General features: G+C 45.5%; 1 protein-coding gene across 1 annotated transcript in view; it reads right to left on the bottom strand.

The window, feature by feature from the left end:
* MCOLN3 (mucolipin TRP cation channel 3) overlaps nucleotides 1–24,070 on the bottom strand; it is a 486,326-nt gene that overhangs the window by 32,753 nt on the left and 429,503 nt on the right. Inside the window, exon 12 of the mRNA XM_078659269.1 lies at nucleotides 19,806–20,012. Coding sequence (XP_078515395.1) covers nucleotides 19,806–20,012 — 207 coding nt within the window. The remainder of the gene's footprint in view (nucleotides 1–19,805; nucleotides 20,013–24,070) is intronic.

The following is a 24,070-nucleotide window of genomic DNA, read 5'->3' as shown; positions in this document are numbered from 1 at the left end:
TTTTGCCAGTGGAGAAAACAAACACAGCGCCCACAGCTCGCCGGACCCGCTTCGCGGGTCCCGCAGCGCGGCTGCCCAGGAGGGGGCAGCTGTTGCTCTCACTTTCATTCTGCAAGGGGCTGCAAGGGGCTGGTGTATCAGGACCGGCAGGGCTGCGAGCACAGGCAGGGACTCCGTGGACCAGGAGTCCCTGCGCGCCCAATTGCCATCAGCTGGGCTGCTCTCCCTGCCGGACACGCCCACCCGCCGCCCACGGATAAAGGTCTCTATCGCCTCTTACCTGGTGGGATCTTCTAATCAAACGCCTCACGGATTGTAGCAGCGGGAGCCTTTTGCCAGCGGAGAAAACAAACACAGCGCCCACAGCTCGCCGGACCCGCTTCGCGGGTCCCGCAGCGCGGCTGCCCAGGAGGGGGCAGCTGTTGCTCTCACTTTCATTCTGCAAGGGGCTGCAAGGGGCTGGTGTACCAGGACCGGCAGGGCTGCGAGCACAGGCAGGGACTCCGTGGACCAGGAGTCCCTGCGCGCCCAATTGCCATCAGCTGGGCTGCTCTCCCTGCCGGACACGCCCACCCGCCGCCCACGGATAAAGGTCTCTATCGCCTCGTACCTGGTGGGATCTTCTAATCAAACGCCTCACGGATTGTAGCAGCGGGAGCCTTTTGCCAGCGGAGAAAACAAACACAGCGCCCACAGCTCGCCGGACCCGCTTCGCGGGTCCCGCAGCGCGGCTGCCCAGGAGGGGGCAGCTGTTGCTCTCACTTTCATTCTGCAAGGGGCTGCAAGGGGCTGGTGTATCAGGACCGGCAGGGCTGCGAGCACAGGCAGGGACTCCGTGGACCAGGAGTCCCTGCGCGCCCAATTGCCATCAGCTGGGCTGCTCTCCCTGCCGGACACGCCCACCCGCCGCCCACGGATAAAGGTCTCTATCGCCTCTTACCTGGTGGGATCTTCTAATCAAACGCCTCACGGATTGTAGCAGCGGGAGCCTTTTGCCAGCGGAGAAAACAAACACAGCGCCCACAGCTCGCCGGACCCGCTTTGCGGGTCCCGCAGGGCGCCTGCCCAGGAGGGGGCAGCTGTTGCTCTCACTTAAATTCTGCAAGGGGCTGCAAGGGGCTGCAAGGGGCTGGTGTATCAGGACCGGCAGGGCTGCGAGCACAGGCAGGGACTCCGTGGACCAGGAGTCCCTGCGCGCCCAATTGCCATCAGCTGGGCTGCTCTCCCTGCCGGACACGCCCACCCGCCAATCGCGACACTTGTAATAAAAGCCTGCTGCGTACCCACAGCGCGGGAGCACGCGGGAGCGAGCCGGGAGAAGCCCGGGACAAGGGCGGGACCGTCTGTGGCCGTCCGGGGCCGAAGGAGGCCGGGCTGGGCCAACCCCTTAACATCTGTAGTTTAGTGGCCCGTGCCTGGCCACACGTTGAATATGGCGACAGAAGAGGAAACCCCAGGGAAAAAAGGTAGATTACGGAACGGGTCACTGGAGAATTATTTTCCCAAGAAGAGCGAGGGAGAAAAGGACTCTATTCTAGCGGAGCGTAGGGCAGAGCGGCGTCGCTCAGTTGAGAGCTTGAAACTTAGACCCCTCACTGATAGTTCCTTGTTGGATTTGACCCGGGAGGGAGGTTCTGTAGACTTGAGTGTGGACAACGCTAGCCAAGAAGGCGTCCCCTTATTGTTCCGTGACTTTGTATCCACACCCTATCTTCCTTTGGATAACATTATAACTGTTTCTCCCACCCCTAGTCCTACTCGTGTCTTTGCCACATCTAAACTCAGGAAACAAAAACCAAAGCTTTTAATTGCTGCCCAGATCCACCGCCCACCACCTAGTAAAAAAAGGAAGAAACTTAGGGTGGCACCTGGTAAAGCCAAAACCCCGCATACTGAGTTCGGCAAAGGGCCAAAACCCCCCATTTTATCTGATATTACCCCAGCAGTAGATCAGGATTTTACACCAGCAGTAGTACTACCATTGGGTCTTAGCCCATCTGAAGTAGCTATACAGTCAGTGGTTCCTGATGATAGCACTATAGCTGCAGCAGCTGATACTTCATCTCCCCCCACACTGATAGGGAACTTGGAGTTTTTGTTGAGATCTCTCCTTTTACCTATCAATGAGTCCATTAAAAAGGTGGAAATCAGACTGACCATACTGGAAGCTGCTATAACTAGCATGGCCACTCTGACTAAAACCCAGGGTAGTGGGGTGGCGCATCTTACACCCTCGACAATGCCCCCTCCTAATTTAGTTCAAAAAAACCCTCCCGCCCCAGCTCAGCCGACCAAGCAAACTCTACAGCCCCAGGGTAGAGTTGACCCTCCCTCCGAAAACCCACCGCCCCCAAAACAATTAAAGCCACCAGGAACCGAATTAGGTGATGCCCCTAATAAACCAATCTTAAAGGCCACGACAAGTAGTAATCAGAACATCCAAGGGGTAGGTCGAAATAACAAGATACCACACAAAAAGGCCCCACAAGTGGAGATTCCCCCAGAAGCAGCGCCCTTTGTGTTGGTCTTAACAGGGTCCCTCAGTTAGCGGAAAATAAGAAGGAGGGATACGTTGACCTCAAGAATAAAATTATTCATTGGCTGAGAACGTACAGGCCGATAGCGCCCAATATAGATGGGGATATAGTCCATGTTAGACGGATCAATTGGCTGGGGAGTAGAACTAAAAATATAGAGGGGGACATAGTGGTGGTAAATTTTAGAGATCCTCGGGCTGTTGATTATATTTTAAATTGGCCACCAGGAAACGGGGAAACCTGCATTACCCCTCGGGCCTTAACATATTTTTACCCCAGGACAGAGGCTACCCCTTTTAAATATCCAAATAAATTTCAATCCTATAGGCCTTCTCTTGCCTTGCCCTTTAATAATAATTATCCCCAGCATGGACAACATTTTGCCTTGGTGCCTGATCAGCACCTTGCGTGGTCTACGGTCCCTTATAGACATACGAGTAATCACGACACCAGGATGAGTCGTCTGAGACCTTTTACCCCGCTGGACACTTACAATCGGTTTTCTCAGCTCTCCGGGCTGGAAGATTGCGATTGAAGTTCAGCGCCCGGGGGGGAGTCAAGTGAACTCCCTGAGGGGGAGACCTCACGACGACTCTGTGGCAGTGTAGATATAGAGGAAGTTGGGCCACTCTCAGTTCAAACTGTTATTACCAACAATATTACTGAGACTTCTATGTCAGCCAGGCCTTTGACTAGCACGGATGGCTGTCCTGTGACTACTATCCCCCTGGCACAGGAGGGGGGGTGCTGTATGACCATGGTGGACAATGAGGGTGGGACCGGGGAGGGATACACCTTAGTGCCAAAAGGAAGGCGGGTAATAAACCTCCTTTCCTGGAACATGGCGGGGTTAAAAAGGAAGTTAGAAATTCCAGAGTGGCACATGTTCATTGAGAGGTTTGATGTTTGCCTGTTTCAGGAAACTTGGAGCCTATCTCCGCTACACAAAGCGGGGTATACCACCCACTTTTTTCCAGCAGTAAGCAAGGGAAGGGGTAGACCAGCGGGGGGCCTCACGGTCTGGATCAAAATAGAACTGGATTGGGTGGTTACACGCCACACCTTGGAGTGTAATGATATTCTCCACCTCTCCTGTAGAGGAAAGGTGGAGGGTAGTAGGCTTGACCTTTTCAATGCTTACGCTAGAGGGGCCCCTGGGGACTCTGCCTCTCTGACTTTAACAGCTCTGGACCCCGCCTTAGCCAATTGTCCGTCATCAGCAAAGATCATCGTGGGGGGTGATTTTAACTGTACGTTTGAACCCCTCCTCGGAGATGATCCCTTGGGTATCGAAGAGGAGGATTCAAAATGGTCCATCCCAACCTTATCCCTGCCCCCCATTAGGAAATGGTCAGCTAGGGCAATTCAAATTAATGCACTGACTAGGGACCACAAGCTAAGAGCCCTTAACGGTAGGACTATATCCGATCAGGTAGGGGCACTGACCTTTAATAGACTTACTGGGCCGTCCCGAATTGACTACATCCTAATGGATGTTAGTTTCTGGGCAGACCTTATTGATATGGAGGTCTACCCAAGTCAGGATAGCGACCACAATCCCCTGTGTTGCAAGTTTAACTGGGTTACCCTAAAAGACAGGAGGGCGAAAGTCACCTCAAAAACATCTAAAGAGGTTATCCCATATAATAACAATCGCAGACTGAAATGGGATAAGGCTAAACTTAAGGAGGACGATCTAGGGGCCATTAAATCTTTGGTAGAGCGCTTGTCTTCAGATTTGGAGGTCTGGATTGGTGAAGACCAGATTAGTAGGCTTCCTTACCCCTCCCTTGATTCTGCTTATAAAGCCACAGTAGATCAAGTTGGTCAATTTTTTACTTCGAAAGGGAAAAGCAATAGGGCTACTGTTACACCCCCCACTCTTAAAAAACCTTGGTATACTGACCAGTGTAAGGGTAAAAGAAAAAACTTGACAAAAGCCCTGATTTCTGGGGATCCTTTGCTGGTTAGAGCGGCCAGGAAGGATTACCTGAAAGTATTATCACTGGCCAAACGCGAGTGGGAGGAACAGCATTGGCAGGACCTATCCAATGCCGTGAGTAGTAGGAACCCAAACCTTTTTTGGGATTTGATTAATAGAACTAGACAGAGGAAATCGCAACCATTGGCTGCACACATAACTAGTCAGCAATGGTTTGATCATTTCTCATCCCTGTATGGAGGCATTGAGGAAACAGCCAGCCCTGGAGCAGATAGTTTGGGTGAGGGGGACTCCTTAGTGGTGGACGACCTTCCATTTACGACCACAGAGGTAGTGGCGGCAATTAGACATCTAACCCCCAAGAAAGCAGCCGGGCAGGATGGGATTCCTGGAGATCTGTTGATAGTGGACCCACAGGCCTGGGCTAAATTAATAGCCATAATAATGAATTTGATTAGTAGGGGCCACCAGGTGCCAGATTCTTGGAAAGGTGCAGAGGTAGTGACCGTGTTCAAGAAGGGGGCAAGAGAGGACCCTGCAAACTACAGACCTATCAGCTTGATAGACATAATTCAGAAAGTGGTTGGCAGGGTCATCATCTCAAGAGTAGGAGATTGGATGGAGGAGGCCAGTATTCTTTCCCACCTACAAGCGGGTTTTAGAAGAAAGGTAGGGACGATGGACCAGGTCTTTCGCTTTTTTGCTATCTATTGGAAGGCAGTGACCATCAAGAAAGGCAGTTTATATATGGCCTTCATAGATCTCAAAACAGCTTTCGACCTGGTCCCTCGCGCAAAATTATGGAAAATCCTAGGGGAGATGGGATTTCCCAGTGGTCTCCTTAACCTAATCGTAAAGCTCCACGAGGGGAATTACGCGAGGGTCAGATGGGGATCCCAGGGACAGTTAACAGATAGGGTCCCTGTGAGGAGAGGAGTACGCCAGGGCTGCGTTATGGCTCCGACCCTTTTCTCCCTATTCGTGAATGGAGTGGTGGACCATCTGAAGGGGGAGGAGGCGGATGCCCCATCCCTGGCGGGGGAAAGAATCCCCACCTTACTCTTCGCCAACGACACCTTATTAATCTCCAAATCCCCAGTGGGTCTGCAAAAACTCTTGAACCGGTTTAGCTCCTTCTGTACCATCCGAGGCTTAACCATTAACACCTCAAAAACTAAATTGATGGCACTCTCTCCCTCCAAAAGATTCAAAAATAATTTTCTGCTCAATGGCGTCCCTCTGGAGTTGGTTGAGTCTTTTGATTATCTTGGTGTCCGGATAAACAGTCGCATGACCTGGAAGAATCATTTGGCCAAAATGCTACTCAGTCACCAAAGAGTATCTGGGGTGACTTTGAGGGAGCTCCGTGAATCACGTAGTAAACCTGTCTCCCCCGCAATGGCCATTTATGAGGGCCAGATTCTTCCTGCGGCATTATATGGCTCTGAACTCTGGGGGTTTGAAAATGTTTCTGAACTATCGACAGCGGAAAACAACTTTCTAAGGAAGGTGGTGGCTCTTCCTACTTCCACCCCACTGATCCCCCTGAGACTAGATCTGGGCAGAAGAGCACTAAAGGACTTGGTAAGGCTACGCCCGTTGCTCTTTTGGACTCGTTTGAGAAGAACTGCGGAGCTTGCAAAATATGCTGAAGGGCTGGATGATCTTCTGATACTGGACACGGGTAAAAAAATAGGATGGTTGAACAGATTGAAAGACCTGGCTCTTAACCTGGGGCTAAGGGATGCATGGGAGTCACAATCGCCACCACCCAAGGAAGTGATCAAAAAGCTATATTGGGACTGGGTACAGAGTAATGCGCTGAGGGCTGCGGATGGGGCTCACTCACGGATCAATTTTTGTCATTTAAATGTGTGAGAAAATTGGAGCCCTTCCTCGACCTGATAACTAAACCTCTAGATCGAGCGCTATATCTAAAACTGCGATATGGGACGCTTCCGGTGCATGATTTCATGGAGAGGTGGTCAAACTCTGGTGCCCCCCTGCGTTCATGCCCTGGCTGTGTGGCACCAAAGGAGTCTGTGGCCCATTTGTTTTTTGCCTGCCCAGCTTACAAAGGGGCGCAGAAACTTTGGTTGAAACCGGTCTGCAGGGAACTGGGGCTGAGGTGTCATAGCCAGGCACTACGTGTACTTTCTACGGACACTTCATCTTCCATTATGATTTGCGGGGTGGCAAAATTCTTGGGTAGCGCGTGGTTGACGCGCTCCAGATTACTGAAACTGCGTCCGGGGGTCCCAACGGTCTAATGCTGCATTCGTTGGTAGCAAATTAGTGACTGTGTGTACCTCTTCTTTTATTCGTTTTAATATTTTTATGGAGAATTGGTAAATGTATATGCATATGTATTTCTTTTATGGTGATTAATTTGCCGAATAAAGATATTTACACAATAAACCACATGCAGTGCATGTTCAAGTTCATTTTGGCTAACACAGCTGAATCCTGAAAGGAAGCTAAGCTCTTTACTGCAGTATAGATTTTAATTGTAATTTTTAAAAAGTGCTTTTCCCCTGCCCATGTCTGTTTACATTTGCCTCTTTGTTTTTCTGCAAACTTGGTACTTTTACACTGATGCTTTGTTCTACCCATGTCTATATGTATTTACCTCTTGTCTATCTGCAAACATGGCATTTTCAAACTGCTGTTTTGTTCTGCCAGTGACTGTATGCATTTCCCTCCTAGTTTTTCACAAAGATTGTATTAAGCCTTATCACCCATACAACTCAGTGGCTAACCAGCGTGTCTTAGGAGACTGCTTAATCTGTTCTGTGGTTTTAAACTGTGCTCAGAAAGTGTATGCAGCACTGTGTCGGCTTGAAAACTGATTAGTTTAAATGCGCGAAAAGCAGGATTTCATTGGCTTATAAATTGTCCCTTACCTGAAAAGTAGAATCTGGACGCTAGGAAATGTGGATTGTGCCTGTCTGTTTCCACAGATATTTCGAATAGAGGAGCACCTCCCTGCCACAGCAGTACGGGCTTAAGGTCACTAGGCTCTTATATATGTTTTCTATGGGTTGTTGCAGCTGTTGATGTGATTGTTTGCTAGGACTAGTACTTCTATAGGTCAATGAGTTTGAGTAATTATTGGCTGTTTGGGCTAGGGATCTGATTGGCTACTAGGAGTTTGATTTACTATTGAACTTAGGGTTTAGGTCTTTGGCTTTGATTGGCTGTTAGGTCTAGGGCTGTGATTGGTTAATAGGGCCAGGTCTCTCATTGGCTCTAGGGTTTAGATCCTGGGTTCTGATTGGTTAGGGTCAGGGCTAGGATTGCATTTGTCAATTGGGCAATTTTAAGCATAGGGTTCAGGACGCCTCAGCCTGGGCATTGAGGCCAAGGGTGGAGAGGACAAGGGCAGTTGCCTGTTTGGGCTGGGTGGAGAGGACAAGGGCAGTTGCCTGTTTCGGCCTGTGTAGGGCTGGGCCTAGGACCAGAGATACTGCCCAATTTTCACAAACAAGCTTCCACCATTAACCCTCCACATCCACCCAAATCCAGACACAATGTCAGCAAAGGCATTCTGCTCATGAACCACAAACAAACCTCATAAAGATTTCGATCTGTATTGAACCCCTACACAACCATAACAAAACCCCACAAACTGCACTTACACACAATTGTACCCCAGCTACAACACTATGGCACCAGCATTCTCACACAAATGACAGTTCTGTCCTACACCACTTACACATCCATACATAACGTTAATGTATCCAGACACACACCAGTTGTTCAAACACAACACCAGCTCTATCCTGTACTTGCTATTAACAGATCCCCTTTTATCAAGACAAAACCTATGCTCACCCTTCCATCACACCATCCACCAACACCCACCCCCTCTTTTTACCAATTACACACAACAATCCAATCTTTACATGGCAGTCCACCACACACATTATCTAATCCAGTGATCAAATCTAACACAGACACTCATAACGCTTGTCCATTCCATCTTACACATCACATACTGTTCTCCAAAACACATCACCACTCCTATCCTATTCAAAGACCACTCACCAGCAGTACAATACATACAGAAAATCACTACATCAATATCTCCTCTCACTCCTCCACAAAAACAAAACACACAGATCTCAATATATTTCTTACAAATATATTCCCCTACTATGTAATCATGTATCTATATATTTATTATTTTAGTCCTATTGTACAAGAAAAAAAATACTCTCTTGAAAGCTTTACTGTGTCCTTCCGTCAACCTACACCTCTATCAATTTATCCTCTATCTTCACTCTTCTTCATCCCAAACCCTTTCTACTACTATGATATCCAAAATAACCCTTCCTAGACTTCTCCCTCTTCTACACTTCCTGGCTCACCCCAAACATCAGTTTACTAAGATGATCACCAAAACAACCCTAAAACAATCTCCCTCATGTTATCTCTCCTTTGATTCATCCCAAACCTCCTTTTTCTATTCTGATGCTCTTTCTCCCTAATCCCTTCATACAGGCTCATCACTCCTCCATCTCTCCTTCACTCGTCCCAGACCTCAACTTACTACAATGATCTTCCAATTAACAATTCTGCTTTTCTTCCTTCTTCTATCCCTCCATTGCTCTTTCAATCCAACTAACAGACTCACTTGTCGACTGCTCAAATTAACTCGTACCTCCCTGTACTAATAGTATACTCACATTTCCCTATACTAATCTACCACTAATCCTTTTGGGTTCTGGAGTAGCGTGCTACTTGCCGAAAAGTGCTTCCACACCTCGTCAGGGGTAGTAAGCGATATATAAATACAATTACAATTCAACCATGAAGTCGTAGCCAATTGTCTCGCTAGTGACTTCGGGCTTAGCATCCTGTGGTTAAATCACATGAAAAAACTTGCAGAAGCCTTGGGTAGACAGGACTTGTTTACATCACCATGGACCGCTGCGAGAGGAGAGGGTGATAAGGTGAAGGTTCTTTTCATTGACTCACTGCTGCCTATAGAGATTAAAGAGAGTTGACTAAGCCAGCCCTGAGGGATTTAGTCGGCATTCAAACAGTCATGGGTACTAAACCATACTTATCCCTAGTGAATAATGTTTGGAGGAAGAGCACTGTTGACCAAATTTCGCCTGTGCACAATTAGAAGCTATCTCTGCTTCCTGTGATCAATTCGACTAAAAGTCAATTATGCTCTGCCCATCTGATGAATCTTCTCCCCAAACATTGGTTTATTTTTTTCCCCCAAATTTTATCAGCCGTTCAGATACAAACACTTAGTACTTGTTTCTAAATCTCATGGTTTTTATCAATATAAACCTGCTTTTTATTTCCTTTTTATGCTGTTTTATCCACTTGTGTGTTATTCTGTGGGAGGTTTTCTGAAAAATGTCCAATGAGAGGTATGGCTTTATGAAAGGAAAGAGTGTCACGACCTGATGGGTGTAAAGTCGTGGGGGCGCTAGGCCCGCATGGTCAAATGAGGACACACAGAGCACGATGGTTACTGGGTGCAACTGGCCCAGAGCATGTGCGCTCAGCCACTTTTATTATAGCTGTGTCCAACAGTTCTCTGTGGTACGGCTCGCAGTTGTTCGGCGGGTTCATTCTTTGTCTGCGCCGTCTGGACGTTGTTCCTAGCCCTGCCTTTGCTTCGCTCAATTGGTGACGATGAGTAGTTGGAGAGAGAGATGGATGATATGGGTGTTGTTTGTCTTCTGGTTTCTTTTCTCCATTCTGGTTTCGTGATGTTTCCGGGCAGGCGTCAATGTGTCTCTTGGCAGGTGAAGAGAGTAGGTGCAAACATCCTTCTCACTAGGTTGCCCCTCTCGCCGGTGTTCTTCTCTCACAAGATGTCCGGGAGGACTTCTTTGCCAGGCTTCCACTGGACTGGTGTTTTCGGTCGTGTTGCTCCACCATAGCCTTCGGGCCGTGAGCAGGGCGCTCCACGAGCCTCACCGTTGTGTCCTAGTTCCACCTGAAGGTTGAATTGTCGACTCTTTTCTTTGCTCGCGAGGCTTTCATCCCCGTGGGTCCTGCAGACGCGCAGCTGTAGATCTGTCTCCCGTGTGGGACTTGCTGCCACCAGAGTCCCTTGAGGCCTCTGATTCTTGGGTTGCCATGGGCTGGTGTGAGGTGGTCAGTTCCTCAGCTTCCGGATGCCTGAGCACTCTCGCCATCCAATCTTCCGCTCAACCCCAGAGGTAGATGTCGCCAACAGTCTAGCTTGCTCTCTTCTGTGATCGCCATGTGGATGGATGGCTCGTAGGTAGACGTCTTTGATCTGCGCTGCCGGTGCTCTTGCCAGGCCTTGTCCTCCAATGCACTCAGATGTTCCAGTGCCTGTCACCTTCCTTCTTTTCGCACTGGCGGCTTCTTCTTGCAGTGGCAGCTTCTTCTTGCAGTGGTGGCGTGCCACTCTGATTTCTCCTTCCTTCTTTTCTCCGTGGTGGTGGCCACTCTGATTTCTCTTTCCTTCTTTTCTCAGTGGCGGTGTGCCACTCTGATCTTTCTTCCTTCTTCTTGCAGTGGCAGCATCTTCTTGCAGTGGCGGCGTGCCACTCTGATTTCTCCTTCCTTCTTTTCTCAGTGGCCGTGGCCACTCTGATTTCCCTTTCCTTCTTTTCTCAGTGGCGGTGTGCCACTCTGATCTTTCTTCCTTCTTCTTGCAGTGGCAGCGTGTCACTCTGATTTCTTCTTCCTTCTTTTCCCAGTGGCGGTGGTCACTCTCCTTCTTCTTGCGACGTAACCTGGCCCGATCTTCTTCCATCTTTTCTGGCCAGGCTTCCCCAGGCAGCACGTGCACTCTGCACGTGTCTTCCTGGTCTTGTCCTAGTCCGAGGACACTGTCTTCTTGTCACTCAGCTCCCAGGGTTAGCGTCGCGACCTACACGTCTTCTTTCAGTCGCCTCCGTTAATTTGTGGTGTTGAAGTTCGTTGGTCCATGTTCGCGGACCGTGCCTTGGCTGAACTTCTTGGACCTCGTGCTGGTCCCTTCTGCCGATCTCTGGCAGGTAGGCTTCTTGGTGCGACCATCTGGCTGGTCGACTTCGTACATTGTGACCAGGCTGAGTGGTCAGGTTGCTCTTGTGTTGAGTCTTCAATGCTGTGGGTTGTCTGCGCAACCATTTTCCTTTCATCGCAGTTGGATTGCTTTGGTGCGCATCTGGGTGCGTTCTTCATGTGTTCCTTGTGACTTGCTGCTTTGGGCTAGTGCTGTCTGCACTGCTGCGCATTTGTGTCATGCGCCTTCACACTTCCTGTTGCCGGGTTCCAGAACCACCGTCGGTTCGTGTGGTGGTGCTCCTGTCTTCGCCATACTGCTGCAGCGATGGCCTGTGGCCACCAGGAATCGCTCCACTCTCTTCCGGCGTGGCTTGGGTTCTTCTGGAGTGTTGTTTCTTGGAGGGTTGCGTCACCACTCCGTTGACCTTCTTCTGGTCTTTCTTCTTCTGTGCGTTGCTAGTTGCGATCCTTGTGAACTTCCGTGGGCGCACTTGCTGCGTGCCTTTGAGTGTCTTCTGAGGAGTTCTTGCACTCCTGTTCCTTGGGTGTTCTTTGCGCTTCTTGAGTGTTCCGGCGCCGTCGCCTTTTATCCTCTCAGGCTGTGTGATGACTTGGTGCTACTGTAGTTAGCGTTGCTGTACCGTCACTTTTTTGCTTGGCAGTCCTTACCGTGACTTAGCGTCAAGTGTTGCCTTTTTTTTCCCTCTCCACAGGTGCTCTTTGCCCTTCAGTCATGTGCTGCATCACTTTCTGCCAGGCATACGGTCCTCCCAGCCTACTCTCTCATCATTTGGGTGGTATGTAAGGTTGCAGCCACAGGCTTCCCTGTAGCGGGCGCAATGATGCACTTTGGCCACTAGATGGCAGTGCAGGGTTAACTTGCGACAGTTCATAGCCGTTTTTCTTGTACGTGAAACTTCGATCAGTTTCTTGACTCTGTCTCCGTTTTCTTCCACACCAGCCTTGTTTGAGCAGATGGGGGGGGGGGGCAGTCAAACCGCGATAGGTGCTGCGTTCATCTTTCTACCTCGATCCCCCTTACGAGCTGCAGACCCACATGGACTGTCCTGGGTCGTCTTTCCCTGCAGCAGCTGTCCTCGATGCTCCCTGACCACTCTGCATGCCGCGGTGAGTTAACTGTTCCTTTTGGGGGGAAGGAGGGCTGGCTCCATTACATGTTGTAGGGGAAGGGGGTTGCACTCGCTGCTTCAGCGGCGCTTGCCGCGCTTGGTCTGAATGAGTCCTCCGACCCTCACAGCAGGCCTTTCCTTTCACGGGCTGCGTGGGGGGGGGGTTGCTGGTGCCTTCTATGGTCACACAGCTTTGCTGGGTCCTCGCTCACTCTCCTTTTCACTCTCCCCGCCCGCAGCAGCCTCTCAGCATACGCACTGCCCGGGGCGGGTGAGGGTCAACGCTGTCGCAGGGGCCTTGCCGATGGAGGAGGTGTGGGGCACTCGCTACTCTCCCTGCGGTGCAGCATTGTAGCCAGGCTGTCGGAGCGTGCCGTGTGGGGGGGGCATAGCGGACTTTGGCGGAGAGTCAGTGCAGATGCCATTCCCTCTCCGGCGTCCTCCTCCACGTTAGGCGCAGTGGCCAGCCATATGCTTTTCTCTCCGCTGGCTGGTCAGGGGTTATTGCGCCGATCCGCCTCGGGCCACAAGCTTTCTTTTCTTTTCCTCCCTCACGCCCGCCGCAGCAGCCTCTTACAGTTTACACGCTGCGCGGGGGTGAGGGGGTGTGCAGGAGCTGTGGCTGGGCACTGTGTAGCGTGACTGCGGGACCCTTTGTACCTTTGATGCGGGTGGGCTCCGTATGGTTCTCCTCACTTGCGGTGGGCAGTCAGTTGTGGCCCGGTTGCGGCCGATGCGGGTGGGCTCGGCTCGTTTGTTACAGTGTGGTCATTCTCTCTCTCGCGGCCGACGCGGGTGGGCTCCGGTCGGTCCGCTCTGCACTTGCAGCCTCTCACCTTCGGGCCTCTTCTTCCACGCGGGTGGGCTTCGCGTTGGTCCCATTAGTGGGGGCAGTTTACTTGCGGCCTGGCTGCGGCCGATGCGGGTGGGCTCCGATCGGCTCGCTTTGCACCCCAGGCAGAGGGCGGCTCACGGCGGGCTCATGAGGTGCGGGGTAGGCTCCCGGTCACCTCCTCATCAGCATACAGGCCGGGGGCTTGACTCACGCCCTGCAGGCCTCTCGGCGCATCGCGCCGATCACGCAGGGGGTGCCTTCTGGATGTGCAGCTCTCTCCCCCTTTCACCACGATTTTCCTTTAGCTGTGACACGCATGGGCACATCTTCCACTCGTCGCCATTGTAAAGTCGTGGGGGCGCTAGGCCCACATGGTCAAATGAGGACACACAGGACACGATGGTTACTGGGTGCAACTGGCCCAAATCACGTGCGCTCAGCCACTTTTATTATAGCTGTGTCACCTGACCAGTGACATCAGTGGTGGGTGGGTGTTCAGTGTGGTTACATGCTGAACACTAGAGTGCTGACTATGACTCTAGGTCATTACAATAGGCACATGGAAAACGGAGAAAAAAGTTGCATGTTCAAGAATGTGTGTTGCTTTCATTTATAAAATACTGCCGTGTTCTATGACAATATTGTAAGGGCACACATTTATTGAATGTCAAGGGCATTCACCTATGCTAAAGACGGAAGAGTATCTTGATTGATCGACGTGTTAACTTCATGATTAAGAAGTTTGAAATGTGAATACGTACTGCAGTTGTTAGCTTGGTAGTAGTTGATGCTTTTATATTTTTATGGAAATAATCAACCTGAATAGGCTTGGGAACGATGAAGCACCTGAATTTGAGGTTTGAAATTCCAGCACAACATTTCTCAAGATTGGGGGCTAAAGGCATGTAAGGCCTGAGCTGACACTTTAGGTACATGCCAGAAAGGGCAGGCCCCAGCAGAAAACTACATGGGATTCTTATTTACAAAGCCTTAGTAAAGAGGGCTTGCTTTTCAAACCTTTTTTTGACGATTATCAGTATATGCTCCGGCATAAAAAAGCCTGGAGGCTATTAAGTGTGGACTTCTTAAAGAATCTAGCACTGTTAAATGCAGATAGAAAATAATTTTCACTAGGGAAATATTTGAAGAGTGTGTAAATTGTACGAGAAACACTTTGTTCAAATCGATAGGCTCACAATTCATAGTTTGTGCCAGTTTTCCAACAGATAACCAAATATTGGGAAGCAAAAAACTGCCTGTTAAGAGTAAAGCAATATATATGGTAGTCAAGGTTTGTTCGATACTCATACAAAATTAGAGATAAATGTGTGGCCGAATAGAAATATGAAAAGTGTGGCAAGATCCACCTGTCCAATCAGGGACAGAGGTAGGCGTGGCCACTGAGGTAAAATAAGGGAAATAGATTTTGTAGGCAGATGAAAATGAATCATACATATTTAATCAATGTACGTGTGCAATATGCAATATTGACCACAAGGTAAGTAGCCTATGATGAAGACGAGGTGAATCAAAATTGCAGAAAGTCTTTGTGTTTCATGGCCATTGGAAGGATGTCCTGACACTCTCAAATTGTTCAATTATCTGGATCATTGTATTTACTCTAAAAAGGGGGTAGGTTGCCATTAAAGAAACATCTTTCACATGAAATACAATTTGATTTGATATGCTTAATCCTCTAAATAGAATGGATTAAAATGTTGTGTGTAAATTTAACTGGAAAAATCAGAGGTTCTAAATATAAAGCTAAAAAGGACGTGGAAAGTGTTGAATTCCCCTTTTCAATGTGAATAGGCTGAGCAGGATGGATTCATACAAACTGGTAAAAAGAAAACATTACTAGTAGTAAAAATAAATTGCAGTGAAAATAGAAATGTATTCATGACTGGAATCAAAAAAGAACCACTTAAACCTGTCAAGTGCCTTTTGGAAAGAAGTGAAACTGTTAGGTTAGGCATGATATACTTCAGTTCCTAAAAGTGTTTCACCCTCATTTGTGTGTGCTGTAGTGTTGCAGCTAGGAATAAAATCATATTGCTCACTGAAGCCTACTTCACATCAGCGTGACAGCTGACTGCACACATTTCTCAGTGCACATCTGATAGGGAAATATGATGGCACGAATGCCTGTCCCAACCCCCTGTTTTTACAAATTATATTGTTATAAATGCATGAATTAGGGATTTGATTTTCCTGAATGAAGTTATGATTCAAAGGCAGATATAGTGGAAGAAATATATTCATAAAACTCTCTAGAAATATTGTAGAGAATATTGGGCTATATGCATTTAAGGATTTTCCCATAGACACAGAATGGGGAAAACCCTTTGATACAGCAGGCCCATTGTGTTCTCTTCAGGATGCTTTATGCATAAACTGGCAATTTCCATTCTTAAAGAGAGATTTGCCAAACATTAAGATTGTTATTAAGAGCTGTAAATCTGTGACCAGCCCAATTTGCTTAAAAAGTTATTTGTTCTTCTCGCAGTTTAATTATCTTGCTCAGGTTATAGTTCAAAAAACCTATAACATTTATTAAATAACATTACATTTATGTTTTATTGGATATATCAGCTTAACTATTCATAATGATTTTCCTTCATTTTCACACCATAGATAGATGGGTGCTATCAGACATGCAAGCACGATCTCCATAAGGCATCTGCGATACATGTCCAACCAGGTACCAAAATATGTTAAAGCCATATCAGTCGTCATTGTTGATGAGAAAATATTATTATTTACCCTTATGTATCTGTGTGTAGTGCTGTATTTTCATAAGCTTTGCATACTCCTGCCATCTAGTGTTGGGCTTGTATATTACAACTTGTTTTTCTTTAATAGTCTTCCAGTCATGGCACGATGGATGACTCCTCCCTAAGTACACAATGTACTTGGACACAGAATCCACCTTAGATTGCAATCTATTACTATATTTTGAGCAAAAACACAGAAAGTGGTACATGAATTTAACTTACGTGAAAATACAGTTTAATTTTGTGTAAATGACCATTCACCTCCAAACCATCACCAGTCGCTAAAGTTATCTGTACTGCTTAGAAATGCTCCTTTTTTCTTTAAAACATAAATAAATGAGAAATATAGAATGTATGATTTTACAGCATAGGTGCACCAAGTTCGGGTACATTCCTGCTTAGCTCTGTTTTTTTGTTTAAACACAAAGATGTCTACTTCACCCGAGTTCCACATTCTGATATATTTATTTATTTATTTATAACGTTTTATATAATCCTGAATAGTCCTCTCTATGGCATCATTCTTAATCATGGCATATTTTCACACTGCACTGTATTCAGATTTCTTAAGCACTATTTATCGAACAGCACAAATCCATATTGGCAAGGGGCACATGCTGCAGGAATGAATGGCCATAATTGAAATGTTCGTCTTATAGAAATTACTTTCAATTCCTTTAGTGTTTTTTAGTAATGTGCGAGAAATGTATTAAAGAAACCCTCACTAGATGATTTTTCAAAAGGCATTTCCTGGGATGTCATCATGTGTGCAAATGTTGTGTGCTGTCACTTCTGCTACCCAACTGCGACTGATTCTCTTGGAGAATCAGTCTTATAGCATCCATAATAAGCATTGGCAACGCCAATAAATCCAGGTTTAATGTGGTAATGCATGGTTAATGTTAGCACTTTAAACCATACTAATCTAAGTGACAGAAAATGGTATATATGGAAGATTTTTTCCTCCATGTTTTTATTTCTATGTGAAATGAAATCTTGGTGATGAGGGAATCTGCAATGTACTCCTTCCTTCATTGCTATGACAGCAAAAGAAATGAAGGGCTACAATAAATGATCCCTCACAACCAAACTTAATTTCAAATAGAAAGAAAAACAGGACTGATGAAGGCAATAGAGTTTTTATTGCATACCAGCTTTTGATTTTGCAGCTGAAGGGAATTCCAAAAGGATGGGTGAGTGGGAGGAGGAGTAACAGAGAGGGGAAAGAGAGAGTGCGGGAGGCAGCAGTGAGAGGAAGGTGAGCGATACAGAGAACAGAATGATAGGAGTGGGACAGAGAAACCAATAAGAGGCAGGGTTGGGAGCCAGGATCGATGCACAGGGAAAAGTGAGAGGGGTGATCTTTACTTTTACTTTTGCCTTTTAGGGACATCTCAAAATGGCACCCACGTCTTGCGAGATTGGACGGTCATGTTGGTTCAGGCATCCTGATATGCCAAAATGAAAAGTCATGATGGAGTGAAATTTGAGCATTGACAAGAGCAGCAAAAACAGTCCGCTGCACATCAAAATATTTTTAAGAATGGATTGCTTTTAGTAGAGAAGTCACGTGTGACATACTTCAAGGTTACAAAGAGTGTGATGTAGAATGTAACTGAGATGTAAAATAGTCCTCGTGCTTTGCAGAGCAAACACTCATAAATTGGAGAAGAAGGGTACACCCATAAAGCCAATGGCATTAAAGTGAGAGAGAAATACTCCACTAAGTTGAGCCATGGCTTGATTGACAAAGTCTCAAGCCGATGTCTGGAAGAAAAAAGCCAGTGGTTGGAGGAGGAAAACCCACAGCCCACTGTAAGTGTATCAGAAACAACACGTCTGATTGATAGCTGCACTCTCAAAACCCACACCTAAAAATAGAGAAGAAAAGATTAAAGCCTCAAAATATCAAACAGGTGAAGCATTTTCAGACTGAGGAGGATCTGTGGATCAGTTTATGTGCCTGAATAATCTCGATGGTAGAAAAGCTACAGGAAATTAATTTGCTGAAATCACTATCCTTAAAAAGTACTGCATAATGAAAACAACATGTGCCTCAATCAAGATCAATATCATACTTAAAACAATGAAAGCATTTTTGTTCTGAAAAAAAAACCCAATGAAAGCATATCACCATAAAAGAGTTACTATCAGTGACTGAAAGTTGCAGTCATTTTTTTGTGACAAGATGTATTCATGTACATTAGAATTACTTAAGTAAAAAGAAGTGCCAGGAGATGCTTCATTCTGGTAAACAGTGCACCTCTTGTGATGATTTGTTTGGAAGATAACACTACATACGTGCATACACCTTCAAGACCCATCTGTTTTAATAATACAAACAGTTTCTAAGCAATGCAAGGGATGGAGGGATAAGTGTTGGAAGGGGTCAGAATGGGACCCTGCCTGAGAAGTGTAAATGTTATGAGAGTCGTAATGCCAATCATTTATGGATACTCTGTAATCAATGTAGAGTTACTGTTAAAAAATAATAAAACATAAAAATAAAAAAATACCAACAGCTGATCTCTGTTTCTGGCTAGAGGTTTCCCTCTGATTTTATAAGCCTACGAAGAAGAGCATTATTACATGCTTTCTAAAGGGAAGCAGGAAGAGTTTGGCACAGAAGGTCAGTAGTAGTGTGTCTTTAGATCCTGTTACTGTGAACTTTGTTATCCCACAGTTTTTCTTGACGTATGATTGTTTTTAAACATTTCTTAGTGAAGCAAAATGCAGATGGTAGCTGGAGTTATGAATTTTGTTTAGGTCTGACAGCAACATTCATGTCACCGCCCACACACCCAGATAAGGGTTTTGTCTCAGACTTCATATTCCAATGTTTAATTTTCATTTGGATGCTGAGCTTTAATTTGTCATAGTGGCCCCTGTTAACTGCAACACTAACAGTAAAATAAAAAGAAATGGCCAAGGCAATAGGTCTAGCTTACACTTGACATTACATGTCAGACCTATTGGAGTTTCCAATGCTTGTTACCTGGCGTGTTTTGCATGTACAGACTAACATATAAGGGGCAGAAATGCAAGCCTCCAGGAGTACCTTCAATGCATTTAGAGGTGAGGTACACTCACTGAATTCAGATGAGAGAGGCAGTGAAGGACATGAAAAAAAGAGTATGTGCAGGTTGCGGTAGTGTGATAAAATCATCTTTGTTTTCAGGCTGGGTAGGTGTCTAGTGAAAACTGATCGTCATGTTCCCTTCTGGTGAAGTCACTATGACATTTTAGAGAGTGGCTTGCTGCAGTGATTGCGCTTCCACTTATCCTAGAAGAGACAAGCTAGGTGTCAAACTTCGGGGAAGTTAAACATTGTTGTATTGACATTTGCGGTAGGAAGGATGAAAGGCCTTCATAGCCACTGAGTTAGATAGCCAGGCACACCACTTAGACTTGAAGGTCCGAAGTCTACTTACAATTTGATAGAAATACGTGCTCATCTGGAACGTAAGCAATGTATCCAAGTAGAGTGAGCGAACATAACTTGAAAAAATGTAAGAGGAGTTTTTCTAAACATATGAAATATTTCATAATAAGCATGACAACTTTTTAATGAATTTAAAAATTAATGTTTCATACCTTAATTGTTTCATACGTGTCCGTGATAAGCGCAATGAAAAGACTCAGCACCATGTAGATGAAGAGGCTGATGAAGGAGTAGAGGTAGATCCGGCTAAAGAGCCACACCAGCAGACTTTTCTGTCCCATTTGAGCAAATGTGGCAAACATGTCGTCTCCATTTATCAGGGAGAAAAGGCACTCCGACACGGTGTTCAAGGTGCGAAACTAAACAGGCAATAAGTAAGACCATTAGTAAAGAAGTACTCCAGAACTTCAATTTCTAGAGTTTGTAAATCTCCCTGCCGTGTATAGCTTTTACTCCTGTGCTGGGTAATGTAACAATATGAGCACTTAATATGAAAGGGTTTAGGGTCAAAATGGCCTACAGGCCAATCTGGCAGTGTGTGGACAGGTTCTGTGGTGTGCTGAGCCAGCTACCGTTGTAAACATAGGAAGCAGCATCAGGCAGCACTGTGCAGGTTATGGTAAATTACATTGGGAGTGTGGACTGGGCATTTCCTATGGTATGGAAATAGCTGCATCATGTGATATTGGATCTTCCGTGGAAGGTGGTACAGTTCTAATTTTAGAATAAATCAACTGGCACCCAAGCTGCTGCACACTCACCTTCCACACTTTCCCCGCTCTCTGAGTCTAACTCATTCCTGCCTCCAGCTGCACAGGGGCTGAATGCACCAGTGATTGACAACTGCCAATCCCCCCTGAAATACCAGCAGCAACTTTCTGGATGGATGTGGAAGGGTGGGACTAGTGAGCAAATGGACTGTGGTCACCTGCTTGGGCAGCGTGATCTCTGCAGGGGTATCTGGGAAGACGTGCCGGCGGCATGGCTGGTTATGTGATATAGTGCTGTATGTGGAGGCCTCACCCGGCAGAGGAAGGGTTGAGGAACCGGGCAGGCAAACACAATAGTGTTGGATGTGCAGTTTCTTCCTTCCATTAATGTATTAAAAAACGTTTGAGGGAGCTAAACACTCCCCAGTTTCTTAATAGCCTCAACAATGGACTCCTTAACAAATAAATATTCAAACTTAAATAATCCCCAGCTTGAAATAAAAGACCCTATTATGTCTGCACTAAAGGTTCTCTATTGAATCACTGCAAAGGAAAAAGCTAATTTGAAATTCTTAAGCACTCTCCACAAAGAGTAACATGGCTGATCTACAAAGTACCTATGACAGTTGCTTGTCCTTAGCTTTCCACTCGACCTCTTAACCTTAATTTACTGCCCAGACTTGTTACATTACATTCATAGGAATTAACTTTCATGTGAATGCTCATCTTTACTTTCTTTTCTACATGGAATCTGACTTTCTCAAATTCAAGAGACCACTAAAACCCATTTTATCATGCAGAGTTCTGGCCAGCCATCCAGTGCCTCTCCTCTTTTCCTCAGGCTGTAGATCAAATGCCTAATACCAATTTCCTCCCCTTTATCCTGCAGAATCTTCAGCCAAGTATTTATTACCTTTCTACCAACATACAGAGTCAATGTATTACTCCAATTGATTATGCTACTCCACATTTTTTTTTCTATTATCCAAACGTAATCTATCTTTCAATCATCTATGTACCTGGTCCAAGGCACTGTGAGCCTGCCACAAGGTTTTTCTGCAGTGCTTTGCAAACAAAAAAAATAAATAGGAAGGAAGAAAAACAGAAATAGTGCTATAATGATGATACCAACCAAGTGAGACAGGCAGTCGCGGAACACGTTTTAACTGATGGTGTTGAAATGCAGTGAAGGGGGTTTAATAAAATCAATGCACTGAGTATTCCTTTGTCCTGGGTACTCAGTAGCAGATTTCTGACATTAGACTTTGTGTCTCTGAGGTGTCTGAACCCCAAATGAAAGTCACTGAGAAGGTCATTTGATTTCAGGTGTGCAGATGGTTGACAGATGACTACTTTTTCAAGTGTCACAGTAACACAGAATAGCCTAATATAGGTCAGTAGTTTAAATGAATGTCTGTATCCGCCAAACGTTTCTTTTCAATAGCAGTGATGACGATGTGTTTGAGGCCTTGATCATAGAGAGACACAGAGATTGATTAGTCTGGTGATTAAAGGTAAAGGTGTAGTGAGATCCAGGCTAACCACTTTTAAATTACAATCATTGAATAACGAAGACGATTTTTTGAATGATATCAAGATTTTTCTGAAAGTATCATCAGTGAGTGGCAAGTACTCTTGAAGACGAGTAGAGCAGGCATCTCCAAGGGGGTGAGGATAACCAGTCCAAGGCGGCGTGGCAGAAGAGATGCTCTCTCAGAGCATTTCAGCTCATTTGAGGGTACAAGTTGTTAGTATACTACAAGTTACCATTTCTTTATTGGCATGAAAAGGCCCTTTGGTCAAATTATGCCCCAGTAATGTGGCCTTAGAAGTCAAGTTTTCTAGCCTTGGTGCAAACCTCTAGATTAAAAAGGCATGTGGTTACATGAAATCTTGCAGACTACTATAGTCAAGGTAAGGGTTTTTGTGCTTGGTGTCCACTCTGACAAACCTCAGGGGCAGACCTGCACAGTGCACATCCTTGTGAGTCTCTCTTAGGAAGGTTATATATAATTTATATAATTTTGACAACTGTAATGTGTAACTTTTGTTTAGTACTTAGCTGTCCTTGTGTATTAAAGTACTTTTGATATCTGGCCTGACAACTGACAGATTTCTTAAGCGCTGCTGAGATACAAGAAAGAAAGAAATACAAACATATTTACTTATACTTGCATACACTTTCACTTCTGCTGCAGTACTTTGGGTTTCTTCTGCTTCAATCCATCAAACTTGCCTGTGAAAGGTAAAGTTTATTTTTCTTTCCTTTTCTTTTTTGTTGGACCATCCAACAACTTTCAGACAGTGCTACTGGCCAGACCTATTGTTCGTGCCAATGTTTGTTTTTAACATGTGCAGGTGAGGGAAGTGCTTTCATCTGAGGAAAACTATTATGCATTTCCTACATTTTAATAGTATTTGAGGAATTTGGATCATGGAATGCCTCCTTTTTTGGAAGGCCCACCATTTGACAAAATATTCTCTTGGGAGATTTAGAGATTGATTTAAAGTTTGACGAATGGGTCACTCTATCACAAAGTGACAGAAATCCCTTCTGTCGTATTTCAAGCTAACTGCATCGTATGGCACTTGTAATGAAGTGGACTGGAAATGTGTTATGTTGCGATGGTGATAAAACCATACTTTGGAACTTTTGGTTGAAATAATTGTATATTTCCATACTGCACACTGTAAAGTGGCAATTATAGGTAGGAACAGTAGAAGGAGCTAATTCAAAGGCACTCAAAATCCCAAACTTTCCCAAGGAGTTCAGAAAAACTGTAGATAAATAAGGTTCTTGCTAAGATTTTCATGGGCTCTCATGCTTGCCAAAATACAGTTATAGACATACATTGTTAGTAAAACTGCTTCTTTATGGTCCAATAAATATTTGACCTAGCGCAACCTAAAGTCATAGTTAAGACGATGGTGGAAGGGGTGATAGATTATTGAAGGACAGATATTATGTTAATTTTAATTTAACGTGTGCCTAATTAAAACCATTTACACTTTTCTAACCAACTAAAATGATAGCTTCCCCAAATGCAACACATGTATTTTTCGGACTTACAGAAAACTTTGCAGTAAAACAATTCTGTAGTTTGATAACACTACTAGAATTTAATATTTTGTTTATATTCATTTGCTGAAAATCATAAGGAGAAATGTTGCACAAAAGATCTATAAGCATCATAATGGAAGTTAGAAGTGGATCGTATTAGCAACCATGGATGGTGGTAGTGAGAATGGTGACATTGTGTACAAGGAGCACAGAATCTACATTGAAATAAATTAATTATCATGATTTCGGTTTTAAGGAATTTTTTGCACATATGCAGATAGGATCCAATTTTTAGGCTGGGGGAACGTGTTCTACTTTGAGGCAGAAGTAGGCACAAAATACTAAATCTGGACAAAAGTTGTGGGGGGTTGTGACTTTAAAGCTGTGTTGTGATTATAAATGAAGCACGTTCAAGGGACCTCGTTGCACCTTTCTACTATTGCTAAGTGTTCCATTTTTAAAGCAATAGACAATCGATAAAAATAATGTATTTTTATGAAATATTTCTGACGTTGTTCTCTTTAAGGCGACTACTTCTTCTCCTGCAGCTTTTTGAGTGAGCCAATAGGTCACCTTGCTAAGGTCTGCTATATTAATCGTGATTTTAAAGGTAGGGATGAGGGGGCACTTTTTTTAAATGTAAGAA

Source organism: Lissotriton helveticus, chromosome 1_1 (genome assembly GCF_964261635.1).
Source record: "Lissotriton helveticus chromosome 1_1, aLisHel1.1, whole genome shotgun sequence".
NCBI classification, from domain to species: Eukaryota; Metazoa; Chordata; class Amphibia; order Caudata; family Salamandridae; genus Lissotriton; species Lissotriton helveticus.
Note: the sequence above shows the minus strand (reverse complement) of the source record. Positions and strands in the feature narration are given on the sequence as shown.